General features: G+C 44.2%; 1 protein-coding gene across 1 annotated transcript; it reads left to right on the top strand.

The window, feature by feature from the left end:
* The first annotated feature begins 3,629 nt into the window (after positions 1-3,629).
* LOC131415949 (olfactory receptor 10P1-like) lies at positions 3,630-4,568 on the top strand. Its single transcript, XM_058558013.1, has one exon. The coding sequence runs from the start codon at positions 3,630-3,632 to the stop codon at positions 4,566-4,568; it is 939 nt and encodes a 312-aa protein (XP_058413996.1).
* Positions 4,569-14,966: the final 10,398 nt, after the last annotated feature.

Raw genomic sequence — 14,966 nt, 5'->3', positions numbered from 1 at the left:
CTCCTCATTTCCCACCTCCCCCAGTAGGTGCCAGAATCCCAGCTCCCTTGCCCCCAATATGACAAATCTACCCCTCAAGAGCTACATTCTAGTCCAGTCCAGTTATCTGTCACTCCATCCACACACCCATTAGCTGATCAATTTATCCATCTGCCTGTCTCACTAAGACTTATGGTGGGGGTGGGGAGGTCTGCTTTAAAAAGAGTCACAGGGGACTTGTTTTATGGATAGAGTTTTAGTTTTGCAAGATGAAAAAGTTCTGGAGATTTCTTGTACAACAACGTGAATATACTTAACACTATTGAACTGTACCAAAAAAATGGTTAAGATAGTAAATTTTACATTACGTGTTTTTTACCACAATTAAAAATAAATTTTTTTTAAAAAAGAGCCTCAGTCCGTTTCCGTGACCCAGAAGGACTCTCTGTCCTTCTCTCTGTTCCTCTGTGGGAGGCTTTGAAAAGGATAACAGTGGCCTCAGGGCCAGTGTGTCTCTGAAGATTGTCCCAACTGCATCAGGATGTATGGCAGATAAGAGAAGTTGAAGAAGGAAATTAACAGAGGCAGAGCGGAAACAGGGATGATGGGAGCTGGCGAACCAAGAAGAGAAGAGCAGAGGATTGAAGAGAAACTTTTCTCTCCACACTCACAGACAATACATTGGGGACAATGTAATTAATGGACTGAGAGTGAGGAGACGCTCACAGTATGGCAAAGACGAGATGGATGTGGAGGGAGAGACCTTCACGAGGACAGACAAGATCAGGGAGAATCCAGCTTTACTCGGGGAAGGAAGTCTGGGATTGCCACTCGTGTCCAGTGAAAGGAAATCCAAAAATATATACTACGTGAGAAGACCCATAAAAATGTCTGTACCCTTAGCCAATTATCCCACTCCTAGAAATTTATCCTAAGGGAATAAGTTAACAGAAGCAAAATGAGACATACACAAAGATATTGTTTGCATCACTGTCTAAAGTCGCAAAAAAAAATGGAAGAGATTAAATTGCAAGAGATGAGAAGTGTTTGTTAAATGGTAGTGCAGAAACTCAATGAACTACTACAAGAATTGTAAAAAGGATCATTCAGAATGCTATGTGATCTCATTGCAAAATTCTTCCAGCAAGCATTGAAAAGGAAAGAAAAAGACAAAATAGTACATACACTATGATGACAAGCGTGTAAAATAAGTTTGCAGTGGGACAAAGACTTCAGGGCAATATACAAGTAAGAAAATAGCTTAACTAAGGTGGTGAAATCATAGATGACTTTAGTCCAAACACTTCTTAAATATTTTAATTACAAAAATAACATTTTAAAAATTTGAAAACAGAGAGACCTCTCCCATAGGTTATCTAAGTGATGTGGGCATCTGCAGCGTTACCGGCAGAAGGGAAGGGGACCAGTGGGCTCAGATACTACTTCTGTCCACACTGACTAGATGTGAGTTCACATCCCAGAACCTTGATCTCCCAGAAGTGTAGGGTGAGGCTGTCGGCCTCACTGGAGGTGCAGTAGGTCTGGTGGCTGAAACCTCAGGCTCCAAGTCACAATTCTGGTTCTGCCACTCACTAATCCTGTGATCTGGGGTAAGTAATTTCAGCTCTTGGATCTCTGGTTCCTTACCCGCAATGACAAAATAACAATTATCACTAGAGTTGTTATGACGTCGACTGAGATACTGCACAATGCCCAGCACACAGCGATCTCAAAATTGAAAGCTATAGAGTAAATGACTTAAGGCAAAAATATATGGTGAGAGGGCAAAGCGAGGGTGGGAGGAAGGTTAGATCTACAAGCAATGGGCCAAAAGTTTGAGACACTCCAGCATAAAGACGAAGGTGGCTGGACTAACCTCACGTGCAGGTGAATGGGGGTGATAAAAGTTCCGCAAATCTTGGAAGCCAGACTTCTGAAAGACTTGGGCCAGGTGTCCCATCTTCGTCTCACTAGCTGCCTAACTTTGGGCAAATCACTTAATCTTCCTGTTCATCATTCCCTGGTCTTTATAACTGGGGGTCATTCATTCACCCAGCAAACATTTAGCTGAACACGTGGCATGCGCAAGGTGCCGTGCTGGTTATTCTGGTGATTAAACTAACCTCCTGGGCAGTTGATAACGTAGTGATGAAGAGCACAAGCTCTGGAGTTAGGTAGGACTGGATTGGAGCCCCAATTCTCCCACTTACTGGATGTGTGACTCTGAGAAAGTTACTAATACTGTCTGGACTTCCACTTCCTCATCTGCAAAATGGAGAAAATAAAGGTTTCCATGTCAGAGTGTGATGGTGAAGATCCGATGATTTAATGGATGGTGAGCCCTTTAGCACAGTGCCTCGCAGGGGCCAGGCACTTGGGAAACACCAGCAACTGTTAAAACAGACGCCCCTTGCCACCTCCCCAGCTTGTCCTGCAGGATCTTACAGGGGAGATTGGTCTCTAAAAAGTGCTGGGACTGCGCCACAAGCAATGTCTCATGAGAGCACGGATGAAGGTGCCTTCTTCAAATACTTGAAGGGCTGTCTGGTGCAAGAGGGGTTAGACATTCTGTAAGATACTAAGAATTTAGCCAAGACCAATATAATGAAGACTTTCCTTACTGGCAGAGGAGGGCAAAGCTAGACAGGGCTACCTCAATAGAGGATGTGTTCCCCATCGCTGGAGATGTTCAAACAGACACTGCACAGCATCCTTCTAAGATGCTGTAGATAAGATCCAAGCATTGTCTCGCTGAATATATGACCCTTAAGGTCACTTTTAATCCTGAGATGCCATGTGTAATTATTTCTGACCATGAGGAGCAGAGAAGCTGCCATAGGGTAGGTGGAATTTGAGCTGAGATTTGAAGGATGAGTAGGATTTTAATAGAATGAATACAAACATTCCCTGCAGGGGGCACACTCTGTGGAAATTCATGGAGTCCTGGGAGAACAGAGTGTGCTGAAACATAGCAGGTGGTGTAGCCAATCACAGGGGCCCAGAGGAGAGGAGAGTAAGGTACAATATGGCCAGTCCCTGCTGCACTCCCCTCACTGGGCAGGTGCCAGAACCTAATAATCTGTGAAAAGGATTCTACAGAATCCCGAAGCATGATACAATTGGGAAGTATCACAGTCACACCATTGCATGACATTCTAAATCCACAGCCCACCATGGAGATCATTAGAAACCAGCTTGGGACAGTCTCTGGCTAAGTCCACAATGGGAGTGCTACATAGTTTCTTTCAGGCTGGGGTTTCAGTCCAAGGATTACCAAGGGGCGCAGGACATACCAGCTGCTCCATCCTCACTCTGGAGAAAGACCCAAAGTACAGGGCTAGGGTCTGCACATATGGGAGTCGAGCTCTGGACACAGGAACCAGAGCAGAGGGAACAGTGGAAAATGCATGGAATTTGGAGTCAAGAAACGTTGAGTCAAGCCCCAGGCCTGCCACTCCCTGGGTATTACCTCAGGCAAATTATTTAATCCCTCTGAGACCCAGGGCCTCATCCATAAAGTGAAGACTCAACCTGTCTCGGTTGATATGAGAGGGACTATATAAAAAGTGCTTTACTAAATTACAGAACTGCTGATTGTTTCCGTACAAACTTCTCTTTCTTGGCTGTGCCGTAGGTTTTAGCCTGGAGTAATGGCTAAGGAAAATCAGACTCTACCTGCATTCCTCCTTCTGGGATTCTCTGACCTCAGGGCCCTGAAGGGCCTCCTGTTCTGGGTAGTGCTTCTGGTCTACCTCGTCACCTTGCTGGGTAACTCTGTGATCATCCTCCTCACGCAGACAAGCCCTGCCCTGCACTCACCCATGTACTTCTTCCTGTGCCACCTCTCGGTGGTGGAGCTCCTCTATACCACACACATCCTGCCCAGGACCTTGGTTGACCTGGCTTCCCTGCACCCCCGGACCATCTCCTTCCAGGGCTGTGCAGCCCAGATGTACATCTTCATTGTCCTAGGCATCTCAGAGTGCTGTCTGCTCACGGCCATGGCCTACGACCGCTACGCCGCCATCTGCCAGCCCCTGCACTACCCCAGCCTCATGAACTGGAGGGCCTGCGTCGCCATGGTGGGCACCTCCTGGCTCATGGGCATCATCACAGCCACCACCCATTCCTCCCTCATCTTCACTCTGCCTTTCCTCAGCCATCCAATCATCCCACACTTCCTCTGTGACATCCTGCCCGTCCTGAGGCTGGCAAGTGCTGGGAAGCACAGAAGCGAGATCTCTGTGATGACAGCCACTGTGGTCTTCATCATGATCCCCTTCTCTCTGATTGTCACCTCTTACGCCCGCATCCTGAGTACCATCCTGGCAACGGCCTCCACCCAGAGCCGCCGCAAGATCTTCTCTACCTTCTCCTCCCACCTGCTCGTGATCTTCCTCTTCTTTGGAACAGCCAGCATCACCTACATCCGGCCCCGGGAAGGCTCCGCTGTCACCACGGACCGTGTCCTCAGCCTTTTCTATACAGTCATCACACCCATGCTCAACCCCATCACCTACACCCTTCGGAACAAGGAGGTGGCAGGAGCCCTGCGGCACAAGGTGAAGACACAGGTCTCCTCACCATGAAGGGACTCAGGGGATGTCTGCTCACTCACCGACTGCTCCTCCTCCCAGCCTAATGGAAACTATGCAGCACCTCAAAGAAACAAGGCTTCCTGGCAGAAAGTGTTGGAATTAAAACACAGATAAAGGTATATCTTACCTCCTATCCAGCACCCCAGACTCACTATCAGAGCATGAGTTATTAAGACAAAGTAGAATGGAAGGGAATGCTGCCTACGGGGAAGAACATCTAGTGTCATCTAGATTGTTCTGGATCTTTGAGCAAGGTGATTGTCATGGCTACACCAGTAATCAGAGGTCTTTGTTGGTCATGAAGGCAGATGTCTATGAACTTGACATCCAACTAAGTAACCCACCCAGAGTCCATGGGGGAGTTTGCCTGGCCCTTTGACCCAGTTTTTTCCCAGAAACACATCACAGTCTTATGCTCTGGATGCCTTTTAGAAGACAGGGAGCTATTCCTCCTTGACATATTCCACATGAATATTCTTCCCTGCCTTTCCCCACCCTTGATTTATGACATCATCCATAACTGGCGATAACATGTCCAACTGGACAAGAGGGATCTCTCTCGCTTTCCTGTTCTCTTCTCAACATGTGCCATCAGCTTGATCCCATACCCCTTCCCCAGCACCTCAGACTGGGCGAAGCTCTGAGGCCATCCTGAAAAGGACCTGGAGAGTGGACCCAACACTCATTGTGGCCACCCAGAATTTGATCCTCTTTCAATGTTTGGAGAATTCTCCACTTCAGTAGTCTGGTGGGGAACAACCATCTCCCTCTGTTGAGCTGAGAACACTTCCTACCCACCCCAGCATGTGACCTGGTTCCACCAGTCTGATGCCCCCACGCCTGACTTTGCCTGAGTAGCTGGTGCACACAAGAGGCAGCGAGCAGTACTCTCTCTTGGACGACAGCAAAGAAGGCTGCAGCAGCAAGTTTCTGGCATAGAAGTGGCGTCTGGTCCCTGGTGGCAGCACCAGCGATTTCCTCAACTGACCAGATCACGTTTGGGATTTACTCTTGGGAGCTTAGCCTCTGACATGGTCCCCAACCCTCCCCAAAACACTATATTTTGTTAAGCAATTATTTTTCTGCTTCCTCATCCAGACAGCTTTTGTCACTGTCAAGAATTCTGACTGATACAATTGGTTTGGAGGCTGGAGGCAGCAGAGGGAAAACCTTAACCCTGGTGTACTGGGAATGAAACTGTCTAGACCCTGTTTAGAAAGACCAGCCACGGGAACTTGAGGTCAGAGAATATCCTCAGACAAGCAGACACAGACTCAAGGAGCCCAAAGCTATAAAGCACCCCTGATATTCAGAAAATAACTGATAAGGTCCTTGTCCTCCTGGGGCTCCTAGGGGGTGCTCATGGGGAGAATGGAGTGGAAAGAAAACCAAGCAGCAGAAACATATAATCAGAGTAATTATAAAGACGTGTAAACATGTTTTGGAAGGTTAACGATTGATTACAGTTTGAGAGTGTTTCTGGAAGGCTTCCTGGAAGAAGTGGCTCAGGTAGTACTTCCAACCTTCCTCACATCATGGCACACCTAGAAAGTACTAGTATTTGAATGGCACACCAGAGGAAACTGAAGGGGCTTTGGAGGCATCTAGATAGGGCTTGATGGAAAAAAATTCATTGCGCACTCATTTTACTAAATAATTGCAAGGAAAATAATATATACAGTAATATGGAAGTTTTTAAATACTGGTTTTACATTAAACTTCCAAATAAAATATTTACATTTTTATAAGAAACTTGACTTTGCTTTTGTGAACATAATTTTTCTATTAGGTTTTGTACTTAAAAAAGGACTAAACATCTCCTGATCAAGTTCTTTAAGTATTGATTTCTTAAAATAACTGATAGTCACCGTCAAAGAAAACTACTCACAGAAGTGGTTGATAAAAAATGTAAAACTTTTTTAAAGTCATTCAAAATATTTCAATAGTTCAAATTATATGTAAATATATATTTATAATTACTAGCTCATCCTTATCTTTCATTGACAAGTGGTAATGTTGAAAATTCTTGTAATCATGAAAAAGGATTTCATATCCAATCATACTTGTTCATGTCAAGTGTTTCAATACAATAGTGTTGGAGCTCTAATGTACAGAATGTACATGCATTGTCAGAGCAGCCACCATGCAGCCAGCCTAGATACCATGGTAGGGTGCATCAGCAGGTAAGAGACAGAAGTATTGGATATACATGAAGACAGAGATTCAGGACCACTAGGAGAGAAAGCCCCCTGGACTAATCACCCTCCAACCCCTGAGGGCCACACCTTGGGCTGTACACCATATTTCCTAGGAACATAGAAGCCCAACCCCTACCCAGCTCCACAAGCCCCTCATCCTCAGTGGGCAGCAGGACACTCAGGAACTGGCTGCTGGAGTAGCTGTGAAAGCTGCAGAAAACCTCAGCCTACTGAGACCAAGCAGGGGCTATCACTCATTTTGCTCAGCAACTGCAGAAACCTCAGAGTGCATCACCAAACCCCACTCCTTTTAGGGTTCCCCCTGAGGAACCCCAGGCAAGGCTACTTATGGCCAGATGCAATGGGCCTGGGAGCTCTATCCATTCCAAGACCCCATACATGTAGAAACAAAAGGCTAAGAGTATCACTCTCTTAGAGAACCCTTCCCCTCCATGTGGCCTTCCAGTGGGCCATGATGCACCCTTTAGAAAGCTCAAGTTTAATACAGTCATTCAGAAAATACAAGGTCACTCTGTGTGCCAGAAATTTGGCACAAAGGAGAATAAAACACAACCTAATGGGAGAGACAGACTGATTAAGAGTCAAATACAATCTTACAATTTTATATGAGACATGTACCAAAGATAGCACCAAGAGAAGATGGTAAGGAGCACAAAGGAGAGGTCCCTAATCCTGCCTGAGAGGGACGGAGAACGCTTCAGGGAGGAGGGGATATCTTAACTGAAGCCTGAATAACAAGGAGAAGTTATCCAGGGGACGAAGTAAGAAAAGGGATAGGATGTGCAAAGGTCCATAGGTGAGCGAAAGTGTGGCCATTCCAAGAGCTGCAAGGTGTTCACCATAATCGAGTATGTGAGCCACGGGGAAGCGACAAGAGAGGAGGGATATATGAGAAGTGATCAAAGTTGTTGGGGTTTGAAGAGGTCCAGTTAACCACACGTCTCTCCCTTTTGGGTTCTCTACCCCTAAGAAAAAACACTGGAATTAGATAGGGAACAGAATTTCAGCTTCATTACTAGTCAAGCTGGATTGGAGGATAAGGCTTGAACCCAAGGTCAAACTGAGCTTCCTGCTCCCCGAGTTTACCACCAGCCCCCATTTATGGGCAGAGGATCTGTAAAAAGGACAGGTCACTCCAAGCAGGCCTGCCCCAAGCCCACCACCTGAAGGAGAAAAGAGCAGGTGCAGCCTAAGGCAGGCCAGCCTGAGAAAGAGCCAGAGGGCTTAGGCCACACATGGGCAAAAATGCTTCCTACAGTGTCATCAGTCAGTCAGTTCACTCCCCTTCCCGTGAAGAAGAGAGTGAGGGGCTAGAGAGAAAGGCAGGAGGTGTTTCTACCCTTGTTCCCTTCTAGGAGTGGAATAAAATTTCCCTTCATCTTGTGGAAACCCAAAAAGCACGGCAGTAGGTATGCTCCCACCTCCACCCAGCACAGGTCATGAAGGATGTTGGAGGTCATGTAAGAACTGAGGACTCATCCTGAGAGACAAGATTGGATTTGAGTTTTCAAAAGCTCATTCTAGCTGTGGTGTGAAGAATAGATAACAGCAGCAGAAACGAGACCACTAACCAGGGTATCAGTCAGTGTGTCTAGTTGCAAACAGGAGAGTCCACCCTGATCATCTTAAGCAGAGAGGAATTATTCAAAGATTTAGCAATGCACAGAGTCTCCAGGGGATGCAGAGAGCCAGGGTCCTCAGCGGTGCAGGGAGGGATGACATTCAACACCCACAGGGGTGGCTCCAGGATCCACACCACTGACACCAGGAGCTCAGGTCACACAGCACTGCCCAACACATACCGATGGCACTCGGGACAAGACGTTAGAACTCTGCCACAGCTGCACCCAAGAGCCAGACACCTCCCCCACATGATCTCCACACAGTAAATTCTGCGTCCCCCTCGGCCACATTGCTCAGCTCCAAATCCAAGTGTCATGCAGATGAGTCTGACCAGCAGAACCACAGCCACGTGCTGGTGCCCTAGCTGCAAATGTAGCTGGGAAAGCAAGTCTTCTGGCCTCTCCTTCGGGGAGAGAGGACTCATAAGGAGAAAACTTCCTAACCATTAGAGCGATGTTCAAAAGGTGTTGGAATGACAGAAAACAAGACAAATGTCCACCAGTTACAAATCCCGCTGCTGTGACTGGAATCCAGGTGGTTCCAGCACGCTCTCTATTGAAACAAAGGGAGAGATACAGTGTGGTGGGCTGGTAGAAATTGGAGGCATAAAGTAAGTTCGGGCAAGGGCCGGAACAGGAAGCGCGGAAAGACAATTGAGCCAGAATGAGTAATAATAGCTAATGTTGTTTGAGTACATCCTATATTAGTATGGTAACATGATAGTAACCTCTCAACTAGTAATTGTCTTATTTAATTCCCATAAAAACCCTATGTGGTAAGTACAGGGCTGGATCCCCATTTTGTGTGACCAAAAGCTTATATAATTTGAGACATCCCTATTTAATAAAATAAGACAAAAGTATAAATGTAAAACTAGGTACAAATGTTTACTTAGAATGAAAAAAGAAATTATTGAAATTAAAAAGTTTTTTAAACTGGCAAATGCCACAAATGTCATACTATCCAGAAAAATAATATATTTTTGTTAATTGACTGCCTGATCACCTCTATGATTCCTTTTTTCCTGCATTTTTTACTATGTACTCTTTGACTGCCTTTGTGTTCATATGATGACAATTTTATGATACACTTTCTGTGGACAGATTAGAAAGATGATTTGTCTTTCCCCTAGCATGGTCAATTGAAATTTGCTGTTCTTTTATTGATAGTTTAGGTGTTTTCAACTTCACCATTCATTATTGGTAATTTTATGTAAACTTTTAAGATTGTTGTCAGATTTGGTCAAACCTCTATCAAGTTTCTTTCATATATTAGTTGTAAATTTTCACAATGTTTCATGTTTTCTTGTGCAGTGAATTATCTTACTCTTTTTTTTTTTATTGGTTTATAACATTGTAAAAATTTCTGGTGTACATCATTGTACTTCTATTTCTGCATGGACTACATCATGTTCACCACCAAAATACTAATTACAACCCATCACCACACACATGTACCAAATTATCCCTTTCACCCTCCTCCCTCCCCCCTTCCCCTCTGGTAACCACCAATCCAATCTCTGTCCCTATGTGTTTGTTTATTGTTGTTATTATCTACTACTTAATGAAGGAAATCATACGGTATTTGACCTTCTCCCTCTGACTTATTTCACTTTGCATTATACCCTCAATGTCCATCCATGTTGTCACAAATGCCTGGATTTCATCGTTTCTTATGGCTGAGTAGTATTCCATTGTGTATATACACCACATCTTCTTTATCCATTCGTCCCTTGATGGGCACTTAGGTTGCTTCCAAGTCTTGGCTATTGTGAATAACGCTGCAATGAACACAGGGGTACATGTACCTTTGCAAATTGGTGTTTTCAAGTTCTTTGGATAAATACCCAGCAGTGGAATAGCTGGATCATATGGTAGTTCTATCCTTGATTTTTTGAGGAATCTCCATACTGTTTTCCATAGTGGCTGCACCAGTTTGCACTCCCACCAGCAGTGTATGAGAGTTCCCTTCTCTCCACATCCTCTCCAACACATATTGTTTCCTGTCTTGTTAGTTATAGCCATTCTGACGGGCGTGAGGTGATATCTCATTGTAGTTTTGATTTGCATTTCCCTGATAGTTAGTGATTTTGAACATCTTTTCATGTGTCTGTTGGCCATCTGTATATCTTCTTTGGAGAAATGTCTGTTCAGGTCTTTTGCCCATTTTTTAATTGGGTTGGTAGTTTTTTTGTTGTTGAGATGCATGAGTTCTTTATATATTTTGGAGATTAAGCCTTTATCAGATGTATGGTTTGCAAATATCTTCTCCCAATTGCTAGGTTGTCTTTTCGTTTTGTTGATGGTTTCCTTTGCTGTGCAGAAGCTTTTTAGTTTGATGTAGTCCCATTTGTTTATTTTTTCTATTGTTTCTCTTGCCCGGTCAGATGTGGTGTTTGAAAAGATGTTGCTAAGACCGATGTGGAAGAGCGTACTGCCTATGTTTTCTTCTAGAAGTTTCATAGTTTCAGGTCTTACATTCAAGTCTTTAATCCATTTGGAGTTAATTTTTGTGCATGGTGTAAGGTAAGGGTCTACTTTCATTTTTTTGCCTGTGGCTATCCAGTTTTCCCAACACCATTTGTTGAAGAGACTTTCTTTTCCCCATTGTATGTTCTTGGCTCCTTTGTCAAAGATTAGCTGTCCATAGATGTGTGGGTTTATTTCTGGGCTTTCGATTCTATTCCATTGATCTGTGTGTCTGTTTTTGTGCCAGTACCATGCTGTTTTGTGCAGTGAATTATCTTAAATAGTCTTTGAACTGACCTCACTCACTAGCCAGTTTGTCTTCAAGGTTCTCACTGCAGTAGCATATTAAATTTTGTGTTTTCTTCTTTGATGTCAGTGTTTTATGTCTAATCAGCAAGAAATCTAAATCTTTTTCCAATGTATTTATATAACTCACTCCTCTTCATCAATTGGATGATGTTCAAGTTATCTATTGCTGCGTAACAAACCACTCCAAATCTAGTGGCGTCAAACAACAATCATTTTGTTATGCTCATAATTTCTGGAGATCAGGAATTTAGACAGAGCACAAAAGGATGGCTTGTCTCTGGTCCACAACGTCTGTGTCATCGGCTAGGAAGACTCAATAGCTAGAAGTGACTTGAACAGCTGGAAGAAGAATCATCTAACGGTTTCTTCATTCACATGTAGAGTTCCTGCAATGACTGGATTTGTTGACCAGAACCCCTACGCATGATATCTCCATGTGGTTTGAGCTTCTCACAGCATAGCAGCTGGATTCCAAGAGGGAGTCGCCCAAGAGAAAACATCCAGAGCAAGCATTCCAAGAAAACATACAGAAGCTGTGCGGCTTCTTCTGACCTAACCGTGGAAGTCACACAGCATCATTTCCACCACATTCTATTGGTTACAAGTGGGCCACTAAGGCCAGCCCAGATTTAAGGGTAGGGGGATTAGACTCCACCTCTTGATATATGGGAATGGCAAGGTCACATTGCAGCAGTGCGTGTGGGATGAGAGAGATTACTGCAGCAACATTTGGAAAATACTCTGTCAGAAATAGCTTGTCAAATAATCCAAGAGCCTATACTTCATGCAAAATCTCTTTCTCTTAATGAATTACAGCTTCTAATACAATTTGAGTTTTTTGTTACAATTCGTTTCTCAACATAAGAATAATTTCTGGGGCCAGCCTGGTGGTGTAGTGGTTAAGTTCACGTGCTCTGCTTCGGCAGCCCGGGGTTCACAGGTTTGGATCCCTGGCGTGGACCTACACACCATTTGTCAAGCCATGCTGTGGCAGGCATCCCACATATAAAGTAGAGGAGAACGGGCAGGGATGTTAGCCCAGGGCCAACTTCCTTAGCAAAAAGAGGAGGATTGGCAGCGGTTGTTAGCTCAAGGCCAGTTTTCCCCACAAAAAAAAAAAAAAAGAATAATTTCTATTGATTTCATCATTCATCTTTATCGTTTTTGTTTCCTATTTCATTATTTTCACCTGGATTTCTCTCAGTTCTTTCATAAATAAATTTGAAGATGACCAAAGCAGGTAACTTCATATACATCCAAATCAGGTGTCTATAGTTTCTCACTTTTCTTATTGATACATGCAAAACATTTTTTCGAATTTCAGTTAAAATGAAGTAGTTGAGCTTAATCAAATACGCCACTCTCATAAAAAGAAGAAAAAAAATTAATGGCACGTTTATACTTTTAAATGTTCTTGCATTACCAAGTACATTTCTGACAGGAAAGAATATTTTTTTTTACTTAGAGGATGAAAATCAAATCCTTGCTCACAACTTTACACATGTGACCATTGAAAGAGTTCTTTTCCGTAGGCTAACTTCCCAATCCATACATTTCCCACCTTGTTTCTCCTCCACTACCCACATATTTTCAGTGCCAGGCACCATCAGACACATTTTTATCATAATACAACCTTTGGGGCTATACTTTGTGTCGCAATGCTGAGTGAAATGGCACAGGGTGTAGAAGGCGCATTCCTGGAAGTCATTCCTGTATCAACAGTAACTTAGCTATACTAGCAATATACAAGTATACACTACAGCAATAACTTAACTACACTCAAAAGTAACTGTGAACCACATAAACACATCCCACCAAACTCAAACTTAATCTGTCCCCAGCTCAACTTTGCCTTAGATCCAAAAATATCCATGGCCACTTCAATATCACCCACAACAAGGGGAAATGGGACAGAGAGGAAGTCACAGTGGAGAGAGACAGAAGTCACAACATATTGCAGTTAAAATATATCACTTTTGCAATTTCTATAAGAACATATGACCATAGGAACCAATTGCTAGAGCTCCTTCCGGGCCCTTGTAAGGAGCCCGTACAAGTGAAGAGCCCGAAAAGCTTAAGCTTCGCAATAGATCCACCTCTAAGGAGACTCTCTTATTATATCAATTTCAACAAGATGAGGAAACCAAAGCACAGAGATGTTGAACAACTTTCCCTCAGTAACAGAGCTAGGGAGTAACAGACTTGAGTTCTCAATGCTAGAGCCCGCACTTTTAACTTCCTATACGTGAATTTCCCCTCTGATCATGTGAGTTTAGAGAAAGGAGGAAGATGAGGACAGACAAGACACTAAGGAGAATAAACAGAGTGACAGGCGGAAGAAAAGATTAGTGGCACAGAGGAGGAAGAGCAGGACAGTTGGACCGCCAGAAAACTACTTCTCCCCTGGACTGGGTATGCAAATAATGAGTAAAAAATGCATTTTTCCTTATCCTGTAAGTGGAAAACACCCCAGAATCAGTATGCTTTCTCTTGGAAAGGATAGACATTCACCTTTCTTGTCTTGCCTCAGAATTACATCGACTCTAGCTCTGCACCACCATTTAATCCACAGGCATCTTGATCATCTCACCATCCTAGAGAGGATGCTACGCTGGCCCGTTATATTGATGAGACTATGCTGGTAGCACCCGCAGAGAAGCAAATGGCAGGAATTCTAGATGTGCATTCATACCGAAGAGTAAATGATAAATCCCATCAAATTTAGGGGTCTGTCACCCCAGTGGAGGTTTTCTGGGGATGTCAACACATCTCCTCAAATGTTAAGGACAAATTGCCTCACCTTTTTCTCTCTATAGTAAGACAAAGACCTCCTGTGTTTCTCTGGATTTGGGAAGCAACATATAGCCCATTCGGTTGCGCTGCTTCAAACCACTTATCAGATGTCTTAAAAGCCAGAGCGAGAAAAGTCTCTCTAGCTGGTCTAGGTTGCATTTCTGCCATCTGGGCCTTATGGACTATCCAGTGGACCCTAAGATGCTCAGCGTTGGTGGCACTGGAACCCGTGGTAGGTCCAAGAAGCGAATCACAGATTTGGGAGCCAAACCTTGCCTTTTTGGGCAAATAATTAGTATCCTTTTGTGAAACTGTTCTTGGGCCTCTTGTAGGCAACAGTATATACTGAGCATCTGACCATTGGACAGCAGGTGACTATTGAACTGTATTGCTCAGCATAGATTGGATGTAATTTAATGGACCCAGCCTAAAGGTTAGATATTCCCAATAGCACTTCTTCAACAAGAGGAAGTACAGGCCTGCCCCGTGGCTTAGCGGTTAAGTGCGCGCTTCGCTGCTGGCGGCCCGGGTTCGGATCCCAGGCGCGCACCGACGCACCACTTCTCCGGCCACACTGAGGCCGCGTCCCACATGCAGCAACTAGAAGGATGTGCAGCTATGACATACAACTATCTACTGGGGCTTTGGGGGGAAAATAAATAAATAAATAAATAAATAAATCTTTAAAAAAAAAAAAAAACAAGAGGAAGTACTAAATTTAGATGGGGCCCAAGCATGTCCTGAAGACACAAGAAAGTTGCATCTACCTCCTTTCCCAGCAAATCACATCCAGTTCTTTCTTAATGAGCCTGTGAATAGAATGGCCTCAATGGCAGGAAAGGAGGCGGTGCATGAACTCAACAAAAGGGGCTTCTCCTCACCAGCTAACCCAGTTACCTCCACTGCTGGGAAGTCACTTGCCATTTACTTTGATCTGGTGGTGAAGAGCTTCGTGGGAGACAAAACTGCACCATCCC

Source organism: Diceros bicornis, chromosome 17, assembly GCF_020826845.1.
Source record: "Diceros bicornis minor isolate mBicDic1 chromosome 17, mDicBic1.mat.cur, whole genome shotgun sequence".
Taxonomy (NCBI): domain Eukaryota; kingdom Metazoa; phylum Chordata; class Mammalia; order Perissodactyla; family Rhinocerotidae; genus Diceros; species Diceros bicornis.
Note: the sequence above shows the minus strand (reverse complement) of the source record. Positions and strands in the feature narration are given on the sequence as shown.